Source organism: Mixophyes fleayi, chromosome 11 (assembly GCF_038048845.1).
Source record: "Mixophyes fleayi isolate aMixFle1 chromosome 11, aMixFle1.hap1, whole genome shotgun sequence".
Taxonomy (NCBI): Eukaryota; Metazoa; Chordata; class Amphibia; order Anura; family Limnodynastidae; genus Mixophyes; species Mixophyes fleayi.
Window position 1 is genome coordinate 97,735,023 of NC_134412.1, and position 15,364 is coordinate 97,750,386.

A 15,364-nucleotide genomic window follows, 5' to 3' on the forward strand; every position below is an offset into this window, starting at 1 on the left:
GTAATAAATGCAGCGTTGTATATACCAGCTCCAGTACTGAAACAGTGTTAGAGATGGAGGATTTGGGGCGTTTCTTTATACAAATGTTTAACCATCAGTTTTATTATTCTCTTATATCCAAATCAGAAATGACAAAGTTCCTAATTATAACAATGGGAGAAAAGGATGAAAAATATTTATATGTAGCCAAATCGTAACTATTACATGAATCTTTCATCATAAAGGTTTCTACGTCCCACATTTTCTGACCAGTTGTTAAGTCTCATCCACCCAGGACGAGGGGCAGATACATATATATATATAATTATACTATAGTAACTATACCCAGCTCATGTGCCAGGGTGTAGGCCGCCTGTAGTCCATCGTCTTCTATGACAGAGCAGCTCTTGCTTGTATCACACACTGTGCCGATATCCGCCACTCCGAGGGTGTCACAGCTGTCGTGTCCACAGAAATCCTGCCACACAAAGATATCACACTCAGCTCTGACCTGAGGGGCAGGGAGGTGTCACAGGGGTCAGATTATCACACACACAGGAAATAGGAAGGACACAGTCTACGGCGGCTGGGGACCCATGGCCTTGGTATGACATCATATACCTGACAATGTCGTGCACACATTGTATACTTCTCACCCAATATTCTCCAGTCAGCTTAAATAATAACATATGTCAGTGAAAGCCACACGCTGTATAAATGGAGATGTGAAGTGGGCAGCGCAGGACCAGGAGTAGCTGTAAGTGATACGTGTGACCCTCTAGAGGCTCAGACATTAGGAAGTGTCTTACAAGGGGTCACATACCTGTCGGGTGATGAGAATGGCCGTGTCGTAGTGCTCGGGGTCCCAGTCGTTTGCTTGGTTGAAGCCTTGCTGCCATTTGCAGAAGTTGCGTAGGATCAGACCGCCGTTGTCCGACACTTCTGGACCTTGTTGTTCATCTTCCACTACCAGGACCTTAACCACCACCAGGTTGACCGAGTTCCTCAGGCTGGGGTGTTTGTAGATCTGGGCAGCGATGGACATTAACGTCAGGAGGTGAAGCTGTAAGAGAGCAGGACATTACTATAGGGAGACACTGCTGGCATGGTCATATAAAGACAATACTTATCGTTACCTCCTCATTAGCTAACAGCCCGGTAACTATATCCCAACCACCGAGCCCTCCATGGCATCCTTCACTCAGTAAATATAACCTCCTATATAAGTATAATGGAAGCCTTATTAGGTGTTCACCTTATTAAAAAATCTATTTCATTATGTTTTCTCTATACAAAAAGTGTGACTATTTATTTTTATAGCACCAACACATAACACAATACATTCCAGGGAATATATAATCATTCACAGCAGCCCTGCCCCAGTGGAGCTTACAGTCTAAATTTCGTATGACACACACACACTAGAAATGACCCAATGCTGACCACTGAGCCACAACGCTGCAATTTCATTGGACAATCTAGTTGTTTTTTTTGTTTGTTTTTTTACCATATTGGCCACACAAGAATGTTTTGCAGAGCAGCTATCCTGATCAGCATCTGCCCAGGGCAAATGTCCTATATGTGTAAGTGAACCTGATGTCACACTTAGCGTCCATTACTAGTTGGTTAGATAACAGGGGTGACTCAGTATATGTGTAACTAAATCAGTGGTCAAAGCGCATTTGAGGGACCAGGAACACTTAATATTTAGGAACCAATCGGCCATTATAGCAGTAAATGCTGCATTACCCAGGGACTTTCCTTGCACACATTAAAACGTGACACACTCTTAAAAGGTAAGTCATCATCATCATCATCTTATTTATACAGCGCCATTAATTCCGTAGCGCTCTACAGAGACTATTTGTCATTCATAGAAAGTCTTCCCTTTACTCCTAACGATGGCTACAAACACAGAAATCCACTGAGCTGATTATTCTTTTAATCTTTAGTGTATGTTTTTTTTAATGTAACTATTGTCTGACTTCTCCTTTTCCTGTTTCCAGACCTGAAGCTCCACATTTGCTGCCTGGAAACAGAATTGAGTTTAATTCATCTGCCATGGAGAGAGGCTACATCAGGCCTTAGTCTGAGGATGTCCTGGCCACCAGTGTTATGATAATCAAGGTCTACGTCGTATCGTTCAGCCCCATGGGGTTGTAGGTGACAGAATGTAGCTTGCTCAGAAGCTCTTCTTACACACACAATGACTGACAATATGGCGGCCTTCAGACAAGAAGCTTCAAAGAAACATTTCTTGGATGTTTGAAATAAACTGATTTATTAAATTCCAAAATGGTCTTCTGAAGGATGGTCTCTATAGAAACAGTCCTGTCCTTAGTGGTGCTCACCAGAGATCAATGGAAACAGATAAGACAAATGTAGAGCTTGTCCCAAGGAAGACTCTGTAGATTGTCGCTTCTGTGTGGCCATTACTATGGATCTCTGTGACCTGTAGTTCCCCCGCTGTTTTCTTACGTTAAATTCCATCTGGAAGACAATAACCTGTCTTTTACGGACGAGCTCTTAGAGAACTTAAGCCAAGTTTCTTTTCCAAACTGTCTTTTATAAGAGAAGCAAACAATAAGCCCATCGTTTTATGGTGATCGCACAAGAAGGATAAGAGGCTTTGTGTCATATGAGGAGATTTTAACTTAATGAAAGACCCTTAGACCTTATGATCATGGTCTCTAACTATGACATTTAAGGCACATTTAATTGTCATGGTGATAAAACATAGAGGACATTTTTGAGCACTCTCCACTCTTATAGAGACTTTCTCGGAGAACCAGGATCAGTACGGCCAATGTGGAGCCTTAGTAATAGCTGACTGTTTCAGATGTGGTAGTGGAATTGAGTGAGATAAGAATTACATGACACCACTGTGGGTCAGGAGAATAAAGGTCCAATATTCTATTTAGATTAGAAGCTACGTTTGATTCTTACAATTCTTCCAGAATCTATTAAATACCCATGGAATAAGATACTTTCCACCAAAATAAAATTTGTGGGGGCCAAGATAACCAATTTATTTCACCTGTATTCAGATCGTAGATTCACAACTATTCTATTACCTGCACAATTTCTCTTATTGATACAGGCTCTTATTACCATCTACATAGTCCTGACTATGTCTCTGAGTGCATCACCGCAGGGAGGTGCCCATCCTGATGGGTCTGGGCATTCTGGCCTCAATTTGATTGGAAGATTTGATTCCTCCTATAAACCTTAAGACTCACAGCACTGCCATAGTGAGAACCTTAGTCCCAAGTACCCGAATGTTGTATTATTATTGCTGTGTAAGATCCTGCTGGAGAAGAGGGACCCAAAACTGTAGAGCTGATATATTGTGCTCTGGAAGAAATATGTTCTAGACCCAGAAAGATTATTTTGATCCATAGCAAGAGAGATAATATTTGGCAATGAATGACTGTACTATCTATCTATCTTATATAGACTGTATATATGTATACAGACCTGATGACAGATAACTAAGTGTCTCAGCAGTTACTACCATCTCTCTGCCCCGAGAACTGTTCTAGATAACACCGATGACTGTTTTTCTTCTCCACAATGTCCGCCCTGAAGTACGGAACTACTAACATTTCTCCATGTGACACCACAAGCAGCCACCAGCCCTGTCCTTCTCTCCTTCACACTCAAACTTCTGTAACTGTCACTTGGGAATATCTCCCTTATCCATCCTTTCATTACTAAAGATGCTAATTAAATATTAATGCCCTCATTTCAACCCTTCATCAACTCAATGAATTACTAAGCAGGTTTTGCTCCTGTCCATTTCAGATGTAAGAAGCAGGACTTCCCCAAACGCATGTCCTGTCCCCCCCCCCCCTTCCCTGTGGGGATACATCAGTACCTAATACCTGTGTGGAACAACGTTTCTATGCAGACTCTCATCAGTGCTTCAACCCTCTGTCGGCACTAATCAGCAGCCTGATTTTGCTACAAAGTAATCAAAATTCTCTTCCTAACTTTGAAACCCTGCAACAATGTTGCACCAGCTCCTTTATCATCCCAACTATTAATCTACCAAACATCTAAACACCTAAACTATACATTCAGCTCTACTATCTCAATTTTGACCTGCGTTGCCCATCCTGTGCCCCCAAAACGGCTCAATGGTCTACACACATCTCAAGTCAGTGACTGGAACATTTTGGGTATCATCTGATTGGCACGGGTTGTTTGGGACCTTGATGTTATGAACCTTTTAACTGTATATCACACTTTGGAACAATGAATTCTCCACCAGGAAAATTAGAGATCACGGTAAAGTGACACGTAATACTCTTGATAATATTGTCTAGGAGACACGTCTGATCCAGGCTTCATTCACTGCAGTTATAGGACTATTACAGAGAAAGGATATCTGTGTACGAAGCTCTTACTGATGCAGCTGATATCTGCGTACGAAGCTCTTACTGATGCAGGCGATATCTGTGTACGAAGCTCTTACTGATGCAGCTGATATCTGCGTACGAAGCTCTTACTGACGCAGGCGATATCTGTGTACGAAGCTCTTACTGACGCCGGCGATATCTGTGTACGAAGCTCTTACTGACGCCGGCGATATCTGTGTACGAAGCTCTTACTGACGCAGGCGATATCTGTGTACGAAGCTCTTACTGACGCAGGCGATATCTGTGTACGAAGCTCTTACTGACGCAGGCGATATCTGTGTACGAAGCTCTTACTGACGCAGGCGATATCTGTGTACGAAGCTCTTACTGACGCAGGCGATATCTGTGTACGAAGCTCTTACTGTCGCAGGCGATATCTGTGTACGAAGCTCTTACTGACGCAGACGATATCTGTGTATGAAGCTCTTACTGACGCAGGCGATATCTGTGTACGAAGCTCTTACCGACGCAGGCGATATCTGTGTACGAAGCTCTTACCGACGCAGGCGATATCTGTGTACGAAGCTCTTACTGACGCAGGGGCGATATCTGTGTACGAAGCTCTTACTGACGCAGACGATATCTGTGTACGAAGCTCTTACTGATGCAGGCGATATCTGTGTACGAAGCTCTTACTGACGCAGACGATATCTGTGTACGAAGCTCTTACTGACGCAGGCGATATCTGTGTACGAAGCTCTTACTGACGCAGGCGATATCTGTGTACGAAGCTCTTACTGAGGCAGGCAAATATCTGTGTACGAAGCTCTTACTGACGCAGGGGTGATGTGTACCATCATCTGTGCACTGTGAGAGACTAGACTATCTGCAGACATTGTTTAACACAGGAATGTAGGAAACAGCCCATTAGGATGTATTACCTCATTCCTTAAATCCCTGCTTGTCCTCCTAAGTTTATGACCTAAAGTTCTGCAACTATTCCTGAGATGTGTTAAAGTCAGTGACATTTTTGTAAGTGTATTTACACAAGAAGAAAAACTGGCTGAGTTATTGGTTAAAATGTCCTTTTATGTAAGGGAAGAGTTTCCTATCTATTGTAAGAGATTGTTCCAGACATCGTTGTTTTCATGCTTGTTTAAAAGACATATGTATCCATTGGGCTTTGTATCTAAGTACCGAGACTGGGATGAAGGTGTTGTGGTAATAAATGGTGTTTACCAAGCGGTGCCTCTTACACAGGGATGGAGCAGTGCACCGCTGGGCACCAGAGATAAATTTGGGGAGGCCTCTTCTGAGCATGATCAGTCTGGATGCTACTTACAAATTAACTAATTTTTACATTAATCTTTTTTTTTTGTTTTGTTACAAATGGAGCTACATGTTACTCAACATTGTAACAAAGAGTTATTGTGTGAATTATCACTTGAGCTGCTTCTGCACTGTTGGACCCCCGGCTCATAGAGCCAGAAGGATGCAGGTTCCAACTCCAAAGCCTGTAGAATTGTCCTGTCTCCTCTCTTCTGGGCATACAGGGTGATAAGCTCACTGGGCCTGATTCATTAACAAATGCAAAGCGAACATAATGATTATATTTTAAAAAAAAAAACACACATACATCCGGCATACGTCCATATTCAATAAGCAGCGGATGTGAAGATACGTCTGGTGGTGAATACGGGTCTAAGTCCGCTCTGCTCTAACAGACATCACACTGAAGGATACGTCCAGTACTTATGAGGAATATAAAGTCACAAATGAACGCACAGAAAAAAACAACTATTCAATGATTGTCAACTGTTAATAATATAGTCAATAATGCCAAAACATTAATATACATAAAATACATTTTTACAGTTGCTCCTGACTGGAGGAGACACATGTTCTAGCACACACTTACTGTACACTGACTACGTACATACGCCCTTACTGTACACTGACTACGTACATACGCCCTTACTGTACACTTACTACGTGCATACACCCTTACTGTACACTGACTACATGCATACGCCCCTACTGTACACTGACTACATGCATACGTCCTTACTGTACACTGGCTACGGGCATATGCCCTTACTGTACACTGACTACGTGCATACGCCCTTACTGTACACTGACTACGTGCATACGCCCTTACTGTACACTGACTACGTACATATGTCCTTACTGTACACTGACTACGTACATATGTCCTTACTGTACACTGACTACGTGCGTACGCCCTTACTGTACACTGACTACGGCATACGCGCTTACTGTACACTGACTACGTACATACGCCCTTACTGTACACTGACTACGGCATACACCCTAACTGTACACTGACTACATGCATACGCCCTTACTGTGCACTGACTACGTGCGTACGCCCTTACTGTACATTGACTACGGCATACGCGCTTACTGTACACTGACTACGTACATACGCCCTTACTGTACACTGACTACGGCATACGCGCTTACTGTACACTGACTACGTACATACGCCCTTACTGTACACTGACTACGGCATACGCGCTTACTGTACACTGACTACGTACATACGCCCTTACTGTACACTGACTACGGGCATACGCCCTTACTGTACACTGACTACCTACATACGCCTTTACTGTACACTGACTACGGCATACGCGCTTACTGTACACTGACTACGTACATACGCCCTTACTGTACACTGACTACGGGCATACGCCCTTACTCTACACTGACTACGTACATACGCCCTTACTGTACACTGACTACGGCATACGCGCTTACTGTACACTGACTACGTGCGTACGCCCTTACTGTACACTGACTACGGCATACGCGCTTACTGTACACTGACTACGTGCGTATGACTAGTTTCCTCTCTGTTCTGCCTCTGAAATCATAGGCTGTAGTAAGGGTTCTTTGCGCTCAAAGACAAATTGGACGTTGCTGTGTTCTCTAGTTTGGTTTTGGGCTTACACAGTGTGCTTTTACACAGAATACGACAGGTATCAGCATTTACACTCCTTATTGTATCGGGCCCGTTGCCTCTGGCTCATAGGGTCACTCCAGGAAGACACAACAAGCTTCTTCTTGGGACTGTGGCAGCGCCCCCTGGTGACAGAACGAATCTTGCGGTCATATTTCACAGTAGTACTGTACAGCATATTCTCAGGGATGTGTAATCTCAGTAGTGTAGCTGGTCTAACATAAAAGTGTTTCTGTTACATAAATGTTACATTTTATGAGAAATAAAGGGTAGTGATATATGAGCATCTTGCGGAACATTTACAAAAATGGTGTTTATGGAAACTGCAGGTTTTTCGGCACTTTTAAAACCACTAGATTTACAAAACTGCTGAAAACAAAGCAGGAAAATTGCCATTTTACAAAGTGCCGCATTGCACAGAGCCGCCCAGAATTTCTTAATGAAGAGAACACACAGCCATAAGTTTCTCTAGGTCGCTTTGTCAATCCGCCAGAGGAAACGCAGAAAATCCCACTGGAAATAAAGAGGTGATGTGAGAGGCCACATGGTGCCGGGCACCTCCTTTACCCCCTGGCCGCTGGGTACCCGGATAACACATACTGGTAAAGATGTCTCAAAAATAATAAATAAATAACGCAACCAGGTCTGAATCGCTCGTATCTACGCTTGTTCTTTGTCTGGAATAGACAGAAAACATAAGTCTGTCTTACGGCCGGAGATACAAGGCTACAGATGTGTGTAGAGATGGAGCTTCACAGTGTTAGGGCTAGATTTACTAAGCTGCGGGTTTGAAAAAGTGGGGATGTTACCTATAGCAACCAATCAGATTCTAGCTTTCATTTATTTAGTACTTTCTACAAAATGACAGCTAGAATCTGATTGGTTGCCATAGGCAACATCCCCACTTTTTCAAACCCGCAGCTTAGTAAATTTAGCCCTTAGTGTCAAATGCACTACAATATTTGTACTCAGTATCCAAATTGTACACAATATAATAGTCAATTGAAGTGTCATATAGGCAACGGGATAGTGTATGGATAGTGTTACTCAGAAAAACAAAAATTGCATTGGAACAACCAATGCACAAGACCCCTGTATAATTTGGCTTTTCACATCTTGTGGGGGACGAGAGAGCAAAACTAAAAAATTGGAATTCCATATTCTCACAGCTGCAACAGTTCAAATAGTCAACAATTGGGAACAACAAGGACCCCTCACAAGGACCCCTCCCCGATATCTCTGCCCTCAAATCTTCAGTCTGACACAGAATGTGCATGAAGAGCATCGCATCTAGGTCTGATGCCAGAGGTCTCCGGTACCGTACATAAGGCTGCCTTGGACAACACCGACCAATACAGTCACGTAGAGAGCAGACATTGGTATGGGGACTGCAGATAGTCCTAGATTATTTCTGTCATTAAATGTTTCCTGAACATTAAAAGAATTGTGAGAAACCTTTAAACTATTGAGAAATATATATCAAAAAAAGAGAGCAGCAAAATATTACAATTGTGAAAGTGAGAAAAATAATAATTATTAAAAGTAAAAATACCCACTGAGTGTGGATATAAATATCGCAATACTTTGTATTAGAGTTGCCCTAAGTTATGTATAAGTTATATATAAACCAAGAGGTCATGGGGTTGTTATTGTGACCTTGCAAAATTAATTCAGATTTTCTTTGTACTGATAGTTTATTATTTAAGCATGATTGTTATAAATGTCATGTAATAATACATTAGCTTCGCTTCTTCATTAGTGTAGAAATAGTGAAAGTGTGAGTTGTGTCAGAGCCATAGATAAAGAATAGTAATAGTTACTTAACATCTGTTATATTGATACATATTAATTCTTCGCTGTGCACAAAACAATAGAGAGGGATTATAGACTGTTTATAGTTTGCCAATAACATTATATTATATCGGCCCTATGCTGAGAATATAGAACTTTCAACTTGTAGTTTCCCTTAGTTGGGACGATCATAAGTGTTGTATATTATTATAGTAACAGTACTACGCAATATTAAACAGGAGTGCAGGTGCTCGTCCATATCAGAGATAAATATAGAGAGCCTGATTCATTAAGAAAAGTTAAGCAAAAGTAAGTAAGTAAGGCAAAACCATGTTACATTGCAGGGGAGGTAAATGTAAAATGTGGGGACAGATTTATATTTGGGGTAGGACATGTCCTAGATCAACTTTACATTCCAGTGTACAAATAAGCTAACAAGTATTTGTGTGCTACATGAAAACAGCCAGTATTAATCCTATGTGCAAAATAATAAACTAATTTACACCCCTTGCAGTGTACCATGGTTTTGTCCAGAAAACTTTCCTTAATGAATTAGGCCCTCAGTGAGTAGGCGCACGACATACACGTGAACCGACAATCCCACAGTGTGCATTATGCCAAGATTTACAGTAGGTATTCAATTGACGGCGGGATATCCGAAAATCGAGCGCTCGGAAAATATTACCGTTAATACGGTAATTACTCGCTGAATTTCAGCTCGCAGCTCCAGCGAGTCAATTACCGTATTAACGTTTTCCACGCGCAGATTACCGTATTAACGGTAATATTTTTCGAGCGTTCGATTTTCGGCGATCACGCCGTCAATTAAATACCCCCCTTTTTTGTGTCTGTAAGTTTACTGTTTGGGTCACAACATTGTATCCTACGATCCAGGCGTGTCATTTCACTGTACATCTTATATGTGAGTGACATGTGCGGGTGGCAGGAGCGGGGTCCACATTGTTAGCACAGACTAGATGATACCACGGCTGCATCTCATGTTTCCAGGGCTGAATGATTAATGCACAGACTCAATGACAAAATACAATCTGCAGAATCTGCCCTCGTCTTGGTGGAGGATCTGTGTACTGGTTGTATGGACTCTGCAGCTGATTAATGTCCACAAGATTCTGCAGTCTGTTCTGTACAATATTACTGTCCAGGTTATCGCAGCGACTGCTTCCTGCAGCAGAGGGTTAGACATGGAGCATTATGGAGCCAATGACTGGAGAAGTTCTGTACAGCAGTGATACGGTTAACTGCGAGGACACAAGCCAGAAACTAAGCTTTGACCCACGTTGCCACCCACGGGCCTGGCTATACCAATTCCCACAGAGCTGCTATAGGAGGAGGGGGGGTTGGCCACTGGGAATAATGGAAACTTCTGGGGCGGTCGGACCACTCTGTCTGGGAACTGGCTGACTCTGAAACTATAGCTGCACAGGTAGGGGGTGGGAGGGCATAAAGGATGTCGGAGCCGTTCACTGGAGGCTTTGTTAGGGGATTAAAGAACACTTTTGGAAGCCAATTTTGTGGAGTGATCTGCGATGACAAATCTTTGTTAACAGGCCACATGGTGCTATAATGTTAATTACACATTTCATGTATTTACGTTACAGAGGGCACAGCAACGGGCACTGCGCAGAGTCAGAGAAACACAGGGTACATGAAAAGCAGTGCTCAGTGATACAGCGCTCAGAGATACAGCGCTCAGTGATACAGCGCTCAGAGATACAGTGCCCAGAGATACTGTGCTCAGTGATACAGTGCCCAGAGATACTGTGCTCAGTGATACAGTCCTCACAGATACAGTCCTCAGACATACAGTCCTCAGTGATACTGTGCTCAGTGATACAGTCCTCACAGATACAGTGCTCAGTGATACAGCGCTCAGTGGTACAGCGCTCAGTGGTACAGTGCTCAGAGATACAGTCCTCACAGATACAGTCCTCAGAGATACAGTCCTCAGAGACACTGTGCTCAGTGATACAGTCCTCACAGATACAGTGCTCAGTGATACAGCGCTCAGAGATACAGTGCTCAGAGATACAGTCCTCACAGATACAGTCCTCAGAGATACAGTCCTCAGAGACACTGTGCTCAGTGATACAGTCCTCACAGATACAGTGCTCAGTGATACAGCGCTCAGAGATACAGTCCTCACAGATACAGTGCTCAGTGATACAGCGCTCAGAGATACAGTGCTCAGAGATACAGTCCTCACAGATACAGTCCTCAGAGATACAGTCCTCAGAGACACTGTGCTCAGTGATACAGTCCTCACAGATACAGTGCTCAGTGATACAGCGCTCAGAGATACAGTCCTCAGAGACACTGTGCTCAGTGATACAGTCCTCACAGATACAGTGCTCAGTGATACAGCGCTCAGAGATACAGTCCTCAGAGACACTGTGCTCAGTGATACAGTGCTCAGTGATACAGTGCTCAGAGATACAGTCCTCAGAGATACAGCGCTCAGTGATACAGCGCTCAGAGATACAGTGCCCAGAGATACAGCTTCAGACATACAGTGCCCAGAGATACAGCGCTCAGAGATACAGTGCTCAGAGATACAGTCCTCAGAGATACAGCGCTCAGTGATACAGCGCTCAGAGATACAGTGCCCAGAGATACAGCTTCAGAGATACAGTCCTCAGAGATACAGCGCTCAGACATACAGTCCTCAGAGATACAGTGCTCAGTGATACAGTGCTCAGAGACACTGTGCTCAGTGATACAGTGCTCAGTGATACAGTGCTCAGACATACAGTCCTCAGAGATACAGTCCTCAGAGATACAGCGCTCAGTGATACAGCGCTCAGAGACACTGTGCTCAGTGATACAGCGCTCAGAGACACTGTGCTCAGTGATACAGCGCTCAGTGATACAGTGCTCAGAGATACAGCGCTCAGTAATACAGTCCTCAGTGATACAGTGCTCAGAGATACAGTCCTCAGACATACAGCGCTCAGTGATACAGCGCTCAGTGATACAGCGCTCAGACATACAGTCCTCAGAGATACAGTCCTCAGACATACAGTCCTCAGTGATACAGCGCTCCGAGACACTGTGCTCAGTGATACAGCGCTCAGGCATACAGTCCTCAGAGATACAGCGCTCAGTGATACAGCGCTCAGACATACAGTCCTCAGAGATACAGCGCTCAGTGATACAGTCCTCAGTGATACAGTCCTCAGACATACAGTGCTCAGACATACAGTCCTCAGACATACAGCGCTCAGACATACAGCGCTCAGTGATAGTGCTCAGAGATACAGTCCTCAGAGATACAGCGCTCAGACATACAGTCCTCAGAGATACAGCGCTCAGTGATACAGTCCTCAGACATACAGCGCTCAGACATACAGTCCTCAGAGATACAGTCCTCAGTGATACAGTCCTCAGAGATACAGTCCTCAGAGATACAGTCCTCAGAGATACAGTCCTCAGACATACAGCGCTCAGACATACAGCGCTCAGACATACAGTGCTCAGACATACAGTCCTCAGAGATACAGTCCTCAGTGATACAGTGCTCAGAGATACAGCGCTCAGTGATACAGCGCTCAGAGATACAGCGCTCAGTGATACAGCGCTCAGTGATACAGTGCTCAGAGATACAGTGCTCAGAGATACAGTCCTCAGAGATACAGCGCTCAGAGATACAGTGCTCAGTGATACAGTCCTCAGAGATACAGCGCTCAGACATACAGTCCTCAGAGATACAGCGCTCAGACTTACAGTCCTCAGAGATACAGCGCTCAGACATACAGTCCTCAGAGATACAGCGCTCAGACATACAGTCCTCAGAGATACAGCGCTCAGAGAAACAGCGCTCAGAGAAACAGTCCTCAGAGAAACAGCGCTCAGTGATACAGTCCTCAGAGATACAGTGCTCAGACATACAGTCCTCAGAGATACAGCGCTCAGTGATACAGCGCTCAGAGATACAGTCCTCAGACATACATTCCTCAGAGATACAGCGCTCAGTGATACAGCGCTCAGAGATACAGTCCTCAGAGATACAGCGCTCAGAGGTACAGCGCTCAGAGATACAGCGCTCAGAGATACAGTCCTCAGTGATACAGTCCTCAGAGATACAGTCCTCAGTGATACAGTCCTCAGAGATACAGTCCTCAGTGATACAGTCCTCAGAGATACAGTCCTCAGTGATACAGTCCTCAGAGATACAGTGCTTAGTCATACAGCGCTCAGACATACAGTGACCAGAGATACAGTCTTAAGAGAAACAGTGCTCAGTCATACAGCGCTCAGACATACAGTGCCCAGAGATACAGTGCTCAGAGATACAGTGCTCGGAGATACAGCGCTCAGAGATACAGCGCTCAGAGATACAGTCCTCAGTCATACAGCGCTCAGACATACAGTGCCCAGAGATACAGTGCTCGGAGATACAGTCCTCAGAGATACAGTGCTCAGAGATACAGCGCTCAGAGATACAGTCCTCAGAGATACAGCGCTCAGAGATACAGCGCTCAGAGATACAGAGCTCAGAGTTACAGCGCTCAGTGATACAGTCCTCAGACATACAGTCCTCAGAGATACAGTCCTCAGAGATACAGTCCTCAGAGATAGTCCTCAGAGATACAGCGCTCAGAGATACAGCGCTCAGAGATACAGCGCTCAGAGATACAGCGCTCAGAGATACAGTCCTCAGTGATACAGTCCTCAGAGATACAGTCCTCAGTGATACAGTCCTCAGAGATACAGTGCTCAGTCATACAGCGCTCAGACATACAGTGACCAGAGATACAGTCTTAAGAGAAACAGTGCTCAGTCATACAGCGCTCAGACATACAGTGCCCAGAGATACAGTGCTCAGAGATACAGTGCTCGGAGATACAGCGCTCAGAGATACAGCGCTCAGAGATACAGCGCTCAGAGATACAGCGCTCAGAGATACAGCGCTCAGAGATACAGTCCTCAGTCATACAGCGCTCAGACATACAGTGCCCAGAGATACAGTCCTCAGAGATACAGTGCTCGGAGATACAGTCCTCAGAGATACAGTGCTCAGAGATACAGTGCTCAGAGATACAGCGCTCAGAGATACAGTCCTCAGTGATACAGTCCTCAGTCATACAGCGCTCAGTCATACAGCGCTCAGACATACAGTGCCCAGAGATACAGTATAATGGACTGGTACCTTATTGGTGTCCTGGTTTTACATAATTCATAGATTACTGTGGAGTATTGAATGGAAATATAATAGCATTATCCAAGTGATACAATACCCCCCTTCCCCCACAACTGTATGAAGCACAGTCCTGATTCTTTGGGGTTATGTAGGAAGGAGATGTACAGTGTATTACTCTGCCCATAAAGCAGAGGGGGCGGGGGCCAGACCTAGAAGGCTCAGTATGGCTGCCCTACCACTATATATGATAATATTATATGTATAAAAAGCTGTATATTAATAACGGGGGTGTTTATACTGAATATCTCCACCCTGTCCCCCCTCTTCTCAGCAAGGTCACAGGAGGGAGGGGCTCCTCTAACAGAGACACTACGGGGTAGATTTACTAAAACATATAAACCGGAAAAGTGGAGATGGTGCCCATAGCAACACTCAGATTCTAGCTGTCATTTACATAGTACATTCTAGAACAGTGTATCTAGAACAGTCCTCAGGGACCCCTAACAGTGCATGTTTCCATATCTCCCTGCTGGAGCACAGGTGTAGTCATTACTGACTGACACAATGTAACACATCCACAGGTGGTGTAATTATATCACTGGTCACCTGGAAAACCTGCACTGTTAGAGCCCTGAGGACTGGGATTGGGAAACACTGATCTAGAACATAATAGCTAGAATCTGACTGCTGTTATGGGCAACACCTCGATTTTACTGTTTAGACATTTTAGTAAATCTACCCCTAAGGGTCTCATGTCGGGGTTTTTATGAAAAAAAAAAAGAAGAAGATGCAATATGCCCCCAAAAACAGGAGACATTTCCATGTGTCTGTAGAACTACATGTATCTATGTAGCGCACCAGGTAAGACGTGTCTGCTACATGTATCTATGTAGCGCACCACGTAAGACGTGTCTGCTGCATGTATCTATGTAGCGCACCACGTAAGACGTGTCTGCTGCATGTATCTATGTAGTGCACCACGTAAGACGTGTCTGCTGCATGTATCTATGTAGCGCACCATGTAAGACGTGTCTGCTGCATGTATCTATGTAGCGCACCATGTAAGACGTGTCTGCTGCATGAATCTATGTA

The 15,364-nt window shown here is 44.2% G+C and overlaps 1 protein-coding gene across 1 annotated transcript in view; it reads right to left on the reverse strand.

The window, feature by feature from the left end:
• The window catches only part of ADAMTS8 (ADAM metallopeptidase with thrombospondin type 1 motif 8), a 37,470-nt gene that overhangs the window by 15,554 nt on the left and 6,552 nt on the right, over positions 1–15,364 (reverse strand). Inside the window, exons 2-3 of the mRNA XM_075190565.1 lie at positions 803–1,042; positions 325–457 (exon numbers count right to left, since the gene is read on the reverse strand). Of these exons, the coding sequence (XP_075046666.1) occupies positions 325–457; positions 803–1,042 (373 nt within the window). The remainder of the gene's footprint in view (positions 1–324; positions 458–802; positions 1,043–15,364) is intronic.